Source organism: Lathyrus oleraceus, chromosome 5, assembly GCF_024323335.1.
Source record: "Lathyrus oleraceus cultivar Zhongwan6 chromosome 5, CAAS_Psat_ZW6_1.0, whole genome shotgun sequence".
NCBI classification, from domain to species: Eukaryota; Viridiplantae; Streptophyta; class Magnoliopsida; order Fabales; family Fabaceae; genus Lathyrus; species Lathyrus oleraceus.
In genome coordinates, this window is record NC_066583.1 from 399,177,057 (window position 1) to 399,186,111 (window position 9,055).

The 9,055-nt window shown below is 32.6% G+C and overlaps 1 protein-coding gene across 1 annotated transcript; it reads right to left on the reverse strand.

The window, feature by feature from the left end:
* Positions 1–3,194: 3,194 nt before the first annotated feature.
* LOC127085079 (3-hydroxyisobutyryl-CoA hydrolase-like protein 5) lies at positions 3,195–8,763 on the reverse strand. Its single transcript, XM_051025659.1, has 14 exons — positions 8,602–8,763; positions 8,386–8,432; positions 8,165–8,248; positions 7,921–7,989; positions 7,547–7,610; positions 6,971–7,047; positions 6,799–6,882; positions 6,598–6,682; positions 6,421–6,506; positions 4,378–4,499; positions 4,222–4,282; positions 4,019–4,117; positions 3,674–3,924; positions 3,195–3,578 (listed from the first exon to the last, which is right to left on the reverse strand). The coding sequence occupies exons 2-14, from the start codon at positions 8,416–8,418 to the stop codon at positions 3,512–3,514; spliced, it is 1,182 nt and encodes a 393-aa protein (XP_050881616.1). The 5' UTR covers positions 8,419–8,432; positions 8,602–8,763; the 3' UTR covers positions 3,195–3,511.
* Positions 8,764–9,055: the final 292 nt, after the last annotated feature.

The window sequence follows — 9,055 nt, forward strand, 5'->3', positions numbered from 1 at the left end:
GCATGGATTGCAAAGTGTAAGGCAATTGAGTCGCTGTATGGAAATTGGGAGACATCTTACAACAATCTTCCGCAATGGATATTGGTAATGAAAACATATCTACCAGGTACCATTATAGAATTGAAATCCTTACCCGTGATTTCAAATGATGGTTCACACTTGGGTAACCAAAGGATATTTCATCGTCTTTTTTGGGCGTTTCGACCATGTATGGAAAGTACAGAGGGACTCTGTTGATGGATGTGGCACAAGAACATTTTTCCGATAGCGTTCGCATTGGTTGAAAGTGAGACAAAGGAAGCTTGGAGTTTCTTTCTAAAGAATTTAAGAATACACGTTACTCCCCAAGCAAATCTGTGTCTAATATCAGACAGGCATGAATCGATAAAGAGTGCATATAACAATCCGGAAAGTGGATGGGAGTATCCTCCATCATCACACGTCTATTGCATTAGACACATCGCGTAAAACTTCATGCGCGAGATTAAAGACAAGGATCTGCGCAAAATAGTTGTTAACATGGGTTATGCGTTAACAAAGGCGAAATTTAACTACTATCGGGGGGAAATTCGAAGAACAAACAATGACGCTTTATCATGGATAGACAACATCCCTCGGGAGAAGTGGGCAAGGGCATTTGACGGAGGACAACACTGGGGTCACATGACAACTAATCTAGCAGAAGCAATGAACTCGGTGCTCAAAGAAACCCGAAACCTTCCAATCACTGCATTGGTCAAATCTACGTACTATCAATTAGGATCACTATTTGGTAGAAGAGGCCATCAATGGACAAAAATGTTAGCCTCTGGACAGGTTTTCACTGATAACTGCAACAAGGGAATGGTTGAGGAAGTCATGAAAGTTAACACGCATAACGTCATGCAGTTTGATCGCGAGAGATTCTATTTCATGGTCCAAGAGAAGATTAATCATAATGACGGTCGATCAACCGGAACATTCAGCGTTGATCTGAGGAAACAAGACAGCGATTGTGGGAAATTTCAGGCATTTCACTTATCTTGTTCCCCATGTAATCGCAGCATGTTCAAGCGTACGCCAGGACTACTCCATTCACATTCCATACGTCTTCAAAATTCTTAACGTGTTCAAGGTCTATAAGGAAAGTTTCCTAGGACATCCCCATGAGGAGAATTGGCTACAATATGAAGGATTTACTCTTTGCCACAACGACTCTATGAGAAGGAGGAAGAAAGGGCGCCCAAATAGCACCAAGATTAGAACCGAGATGGACGACGTTGAGAAGGAAAAGAGAAGGTGTGGAATTTGCCGTGAAATAGGACACATGCGTAGGAAATGTCCTAATGTTGCAGGACCGTCCAGATGATTATGTTGTTATTTTAATTATCCGTCCAGATGATTATGTTTTTTTTTAATTATTAACTACTATGCACGTATTATATATAAACCATTGTGTATTTCTAATGTCTTTTGGAAACAAACAATTATGAAATACATTTGATAATCAAAGGCTTCTGGTTACAAAGTACGATAACATAAACTAAACAACAACCAACACAAGTGGTAATTAAAAATCTAATCAACAACAACAACCAACACAAGTGGACCTTCAACTCCTCTATTAACTTCACCATTATGTGCCGAAAACATACAATAAACATCTTCATCATTTTCTATACGATCCAGGTAATACATGTACGTACCATCGGGGTTTGCATCAGTCAACGTTATGTATGAACAATGGTACTCTACTTTTCTCACCTTCATACGACGCCCGCCCAACTGTCGGAAGCCAGTGTGGATGGTTGAAATCAGTGTTTTGAAATTCCATTGCGGATCGAGGCAAACACTGATTTTTCACCATTTCTATAAAATACAAGATCCCAAACAGACAATTTTACCAAAATAAAGGATTTTGTGCTCTGAGTTAATTTTCTACAAGTCCTGCTATTTATAGAAAATTAATACTTGAATACTCGACCAATCATTGACCGAGACAGTACAAACACAAAGTAATTGTTCAGTCATTGAAATATTGGAGAGAAACATATCATTCAAAAAAATATTACTTCATTATCTTTTTAAAAAATAGTAATTCATTTCTATTATTAATATTTAAAAAAAAATCATTTCTATTGTTAATATTTGAAAAAAAAATCATTTTTATTATTAATATTTTAAAAAGAAATATTAGAAAACTATTATTAGTATTTTACAAAAATATTATTATTATTTTAAAAAAATTATTTTTATTATTTAAATATAGAATTAATTAGAAAACTATTTAATAATAAATTTAATAAGGTTATTTAATTATATAATTGTATTTTAAAATAAATAAAAAATAAAAAAAATCTCCTTCAAGAATTCGGTCAACCAATGGCCGAGTCTACTCAGCATTTTAAGCACTTTATCCTCTCGTCTAATGAATGAGCGATATCCAAAAGAGAAATGGGATATTCTCAGATTTTTTTTTCAGAATGGAACATTATGAAGAAAAAATTTCAAGAAAAGAGCACTATGGGAAAAAAAAGTCACCTATTTGCAAGATTTCATTCTGAATTTGCCTTCCGTTAACAAATGCACAGTGAGTGTCAGAAATTACTTTTCCAATAACTTGCTTCAATCTATTTGCAAGCACATGAAATTCACACAAATATCTCATAAAGTCCTCTTCAACGTCCACCCAAAACTCTTTCAAAAAGTCGAAATTAACTTTATCCAAAACGATTTTCATAACTAATACAATCCCAAAAAACATGTTAAATTCATCTTCCACTAAATTGATTGACCACCATAGCCACCTAAAGATCAATTAATGTTTTGAAATAGAAAATTTTAGATTCTGGCCTCTCTAAACTACTTGACTTAGTGTCCCAGTTTTTTCTAAAAATGATTTTTTTCACTGTTACATCTTTTTTTTTTAAAACACAAATATTTTTTTATAAAAGTTTTAAATGAAAAATTAGTTTAAATAATTATTTTTAAAATATTATTTAAAATTATTTTAAATAATTTTTCACAAAAATCATTTTTAAAATATAATTTTTAAAAAATTTAAAATTTTGACTATATTCTGATATTCAAATTTAATTTTTAAATTTTAAAAAACTAATAACAGTTTTATAAAGTTCATTTTTAAAAATCAACAAATATATATATATTTTAAAGATAAAACAACTACTAAACAAAATTATCAAACACAGCTAGACTCCTCATAGAAATATGATAAGTTATTTTTATAAGTTTTTTCATACAATCTTACAAGTTTTTATGATAGTAAACAAATTCGAATAAATTAATTCAAACATGTTCTTAGTGTAACTGATCTTGGGTGATTCTTTCCCCTCGAAAATTAGAGAAAATATTTTATTTCTTCACCATAGTACTTCTAGTTTAGCTGAAGTTACATAATTTCTTTTCAGCAAATAGTAATAATAACCATGCAAGGTTTTTCCTAGTACTATTTCAAACCTCTGTAAATCATATAAATTATTCAGCAACCTCCTGTATAAATGGCCACCAACATCTAAGTTGATTCTGGTGTTTCTCTGTTTGGAATAGCATAAGCTGAATTCTCATATTTACCATCCCACCTGTTTGGATTTAAAATAAAATGACTTTTAGTAATCATAACAAAATAAGTTCAACAAAACATGTTTATTAATTCAAAACTCAAACAACAACCAACCTGAATTCTTCACTTTCTGGAATCTGAAGCTCTAATTCCTTGTCAAAAGGCTTAAAAATTAAGTCCAATTTCTCATCATCTACTTTGTCAAGTGATGGAGGATCCCACTTTGGAGCGTTGTCCTTGTCAATGGTGAGAGCTCTAATCCCCTCGTACATATCCTCGGATATCGTAGCTCGGAGTATGTTCATTGTTAATCTGAATTCCTTTTTGAGACATTCAGATAGTGATTGATTCCTTCCTTCGCGAACCTGAACATATCCAAAGATAGTATTTCGAGATTAATTGTTATGCACTGTCAATTTCAGTAGTCGTTATGCTATTTACGATTTATAAAATCCTTACCGATCTTAATGCTATTCTCAACGCAGTAGGTGATGTTCTTTTCATTTCTTTCAAAACGGGTCCTATCCATCCATTTCCTTCCTTGCTTGATTCAGATTCCTTCACATCAAAAGCTTGTAGTATCATTCAAAGGCCCGGACAGAACACGGTCGAAACGAAACGGTTATAAAATGATATTCTTGTGGAAATGGTAAGAAACTTACCAGTGATTTAATAATTTCTTCCACCGAATCCTTTGAAAAACACTCATCAATTATTGATTTCCTGAAAAATCTCCGAAAGTTAGTGTCATAGTAGAGTGCAATTTGATGGTGATTGCAAGAATAAAACTAAAAAATATTAGAGATCATTGTAATTACTTGTTTAAGATACTGTCTTCGTTAAGTTTAACCTCTGAAGAAAATTCTTCAATTACTGATCTTACAGCATTCTCATCTCCAGAATTTAAGCTAACCAAGCGCTTCTCTAGCTCAACAATTTTCTGGTACATAGAAAATATGATTAAATTGACATAAACTTGCTTTCTCTGACAAAGATATGGAAAGTTACGTATGGTTCATGTTTCTACATTCAAAACATCCAAAGCACATTTGTTGTTTAACTAGTTGTGAGTTCAACATAATTAAACTAGAGCTTAGTCTTTTTTTATTAGTCTCATAATTCATTTAAAGGACCAAAATCATAGAAATATCTGAAAGACCTACTAAGGAGTCAGAATCTTAATTACTCCATCTATCTCAAAATAATTGTTATAGTTGATCATTTCGCATAGATTAAGAAAATATAATAAATAAAAGAGAGAGCATATTATTTTTTTACCAAACTATCTTTATTTACTATTGGTATATTCGAATTATCATATACTTAGAGTGAAAGAATAATAAATTGAGAGTATTAATTAGAGGACATGATTGAAAGATAAATGGAAAGAACTATCTCCACTGGGCCCAGTTAGTCCGAATCACTCTCAAAAGTCGTAACAAACTCAACCACATTGAACAAAACCAGCCAAACAAAGACAATCCTTGTTTCAAAGTTTGGGACATTGAAGACTCGGTTATCATCACATGGTTGTGGAATTCCATAACTCTAGAGATTAGTAGAAACTGCATTTTCTTTTCCACTGTGAATGAGATTTGGGAAAATTAAAAAAAAAATTTACTTCCTGGAAAATATTCCAACTTGTTATGAATTGGAGAATAAAATATTGAACACTAAGCAAGGGGCGATGTCGATAAATGAGTACTATTTGAGTTTGAATGGCCCATGGAATGTGTTGGATCAATATAATCAGAATTTCAAGATGAATTGCAATGAGGATTCTGCTACTATGAAAAAATTTAATGATATAGCAAGAATCTTCAAGTTTCTTTCAGGTTTGAATCCGGAATTTGATCATATTCGGATTCATATTTTATCAAAGGATAAACTACCTTCTCTTATGGAGGTTTTTAACATTGTTCGCGGCAAAGAAAGTCGCATCTCTGGTTCTGCAGAGTCTAGCCCTGAAGATCGGTGCAGTCATGGAAAGGAGAAGGTACTCGGGTCGTGCAAAGGAGGAGACAAAGGTGTATTGAAGAGGCAGCACACTAATCAAACAGTGAGGGGCTCTGAGGCTGTGAAAGATGGCACGGTTTTAGCACAAGGTGAAGGGAAAACTTCAAATCGAATTAGTAAAGAAGGGTTGGAACGTCTTCAGGCTAATATTGATATTCTTAAGGGTTGTCCTGGTAAGAGCATCCTTAAATTAAGTAACTAGTATAACTTTCTTTTATATCTAATAGTTCCGATATATTCAAAGTATAACTTCCACTGATTTACTTAGAATTTTGGTGCGAAGATGACTCCGAAGATGACGATTTGATTTAATGTGCTAAAGAAGCAGGATGGTACAGATATAGATCCTTGCATTATATAAGGCCGCTGCAGAGAATCCGTTTCAGAAGAAGTACTATAGGGTTATGGTGTTTTGTTTGCAACATGAGGAAAAACAGGGAAATATCAGACATCAAGATTTTACTAATGATTCTGCTAATGATCCTATATTTAAGAAGCACGAAACTATTTGTAGCAAAGTTAGTTTGTGTCTTTTATTAATGATTTTGCTCGAGTTACATTGAAATTTCTCATGAAAGATAGGTCTGAAATTGTTTCGAGTGTTCGCAAATGTTTATCATATTGTTCAAACACAATTTTAGAGCTCAATTAAGAGAATAATTACCGATAATAGGAAGTTAGCATGTGTGTATCATTTATGGAAGAAAAATGCAGGTTGATTTAAAACAGAACGAGACCGATTCCTTTGGTTTTCGGCATTTAAGTAATAAGTGCATTTCCATGCCAAAAATCAATTATGTATCAATGATTATGCAAGCATATGTGAGCAATGAACATAACCAAACCTCAGAAGAGACTAAATGTGTTGCGAGTCCAGCGGCAACTAATTCCTTTCCATTCAATCGGGCTCCCGTAAGTGCCAAATATTCACCTGTGTATACATGAGATAATCTCTCAAGTTTTCTATGTAATTCAGAACAAAACACGAGATGAATTTTTTTTCCTGAGATTGTGGTAACTACCTAAATACCCCGGCAAACGAGAATGGTAGTATGAGAAACCACAATCAGTATGAAATCCAAAACTTGCTTCAGGAGTGGCAAAAACCTGTCAAAGAATGTTTTATTTTTGAATCTTAGGATGCTAATACATTGACAATTACACCACAAAACCAAAAAGGGATTTAGATAAATAATCTATTTATAAGATACAAAAAAACTCACTGTTTTCTCTGTTACAACTGAGAACTTCAACGGGATCATCAATGCTGCACCTCCACCCATTGAAATTCCATTAACAAGAGCAACCTGATGTAACATAACAACAATCTTTTAGAAAACATGAGACTTCATTAAATTTTTACAAGCATCATGTATAGGTACTAATAAACAGAACCTGAGTTTTCTTATAGGTACTAATGTGATGGCAAAGCCAGTAAAATCTGTAGACAACTTCAAGACATGAATCCCCTCCTGTCAATAATTAATTCATTATTACTCTTCAAAAGAGGTTGGACAATGTAAGAATGATGATATGCTTTATTTCAGTCGTTAGGATTATCAGAACTGGATTCCCTACAGTCAGCAATCTGTATTGTCACTGCAAACATGGACATAGGCTATTGGATGGAGATTGAACGACTTGTATTTTAACTTTATCAAATCAGATTTAAAATACAACTTCAAATTCAAGTCATCCCCGTCTTCATCCTTCAACTGAGTCGCGACCGGTGGAAACATCGATGACAGCAAGCTATGTAGCACTGACACTTCATATTGAAAGCATGTCTGATATCTTACACACACCAATATCTAACTGTGACACAACCCTGGCACGTGTAGTTACATTCAAATGCAACCACTTCTATCTTCTTAAAGTAGGAACGTGTTAATGTCGTCTCTGATATTTTTGCATATTTCTATAAACCTGTTTATACAGATTTCATGAAATCCTACAGAGTGATGAACTTACTTGTTATCCTGCCAGCATAGAATACTCTCAAATCCCCTCCAGCACAGAAAGCCCTACCAGCTCCCTAATAATAATAATAATAATAATAATAATAATAATAATAATAATAATAATAATAATAATAATAAATAAGTCAAATATGCATTAGTAAAGCAAGTAGCAAAAACTAGAAAATTGTGTAGTAGATTGTTTAATTTTGATAGGTAATTGTAAGAACCAGGACAGTTCATGGTTCGATTCAAAAATGAAAACCGAATCACACTGAACTAACAACAGTTCCCTAAAACGAAATCAAACTGTTGACAGTTCTTTCTGAACTTAACTGTTAGTAGGGCCATTTCAACAATTACAAAGGGTAATTAAAAAATTACAACCTTAATGATGATTAGCTCCGCTTTCTCATCTTTCTCCCATTTTTCCAAACATTTTTCTAGCAGAAAAACCTGAATAGATTCAAAGATTTAACAAAAATATGTTAGTTGACTGGCCTAATGGCCCCAGAGAATGAAAACCCGAACCCGGGCAACCCCGTAAATCATCTTCATAGCCAAATTACTAGCTTATAACAAACTTACTAATACAGAAAAAAAATTGAAGGTTGAGTTGAGTGGAATTTACCAGGCTAGGTGAGATAGCATTCAATTGCTTTGGTCTGTTCAAAGTGACTACCCTTACATGATCTATCTCTTCTATAATAACATCCTTCAAGATCAAAATTCAAATGGTTAGTCATTATAAATCATCGTAGCACCTAGCAAGATTCGAACCTGAGATCTTGAGAGGAGAACACATTCACTGATATACCAAGCTGTTCGGGTTCAAAAAAGCAAATGACTTACCTGTTGAGGTGGTATGGAAGCAACAGATGCCATTTGATGTATAATTGCTGCACAATTAAGTGAATTAAATTGAAAACTCAAAAGATGATGATCACAAACAAAAAGATTATTATATTATTATTATTATTATTATTATTATTATTATTATTATTATTATTATTATTATTATTATTATTATTATTAAAATTAGAATAAACAAGTTGAATTTAATTTAACCTGTAAGTATGAAGGGAATGGAGCAACAAAGTGTAATTGAGGAAATGGGATGAAGTGCTATAATGCAACAACAATAGTGTTTGGGGTTTTAAGTCACCAGTTGAACAACACAACACAACATTGAATTGAACTGAATTTTTCTTATTTTAATAATATTTTCACAGCAAAATGGGAACGTCACCTACCGATTGCCTGAAAATGGTAATACTCTTCTAGAATCTATATCTACCATTTCACCAACCATTCCTTGTTGTCAATTACTAACCAACTACCAAGATATAAATATAAACATAATTTCACATTTAATTAAATATAATATTTTCAGAAATTATTATTTATTAAATGTTATTAGAATATATAAATTAAAACCAATATTAAAAATTTTAAAAATAAGAATGGATATTATTATTTTTAAACGTTTTTATTGCAAGGGGTTTATTTAGATTATTTAATA

What these genes read in the sequence shown, in the direction of transcription:
- LOC127085079 (XM_051025659.1), bottom strand. Translation starts at nt 8,418, where the DNA reads ATGGCATCTGTTGCTTCCATACCACCTCAACAG. An exon ending in CTATGCTGGCAGGATAACAA is followed by an intron (nt 7,048 to 7,546) that starts GTAAGTTCATCA and finishes AATTATTGACAG; the next exon opens with GAGGGGATTCATGTCTTGAA. An exon ending in AAGAAATTATTAAATCACTG is followed by an intron (nt 4,118 to 4,221) that starts GTAAGTTTCTTA and finishes TTTGATGTGAAG; the next exon opens with GAATCTGAATCAAGCAAGGA.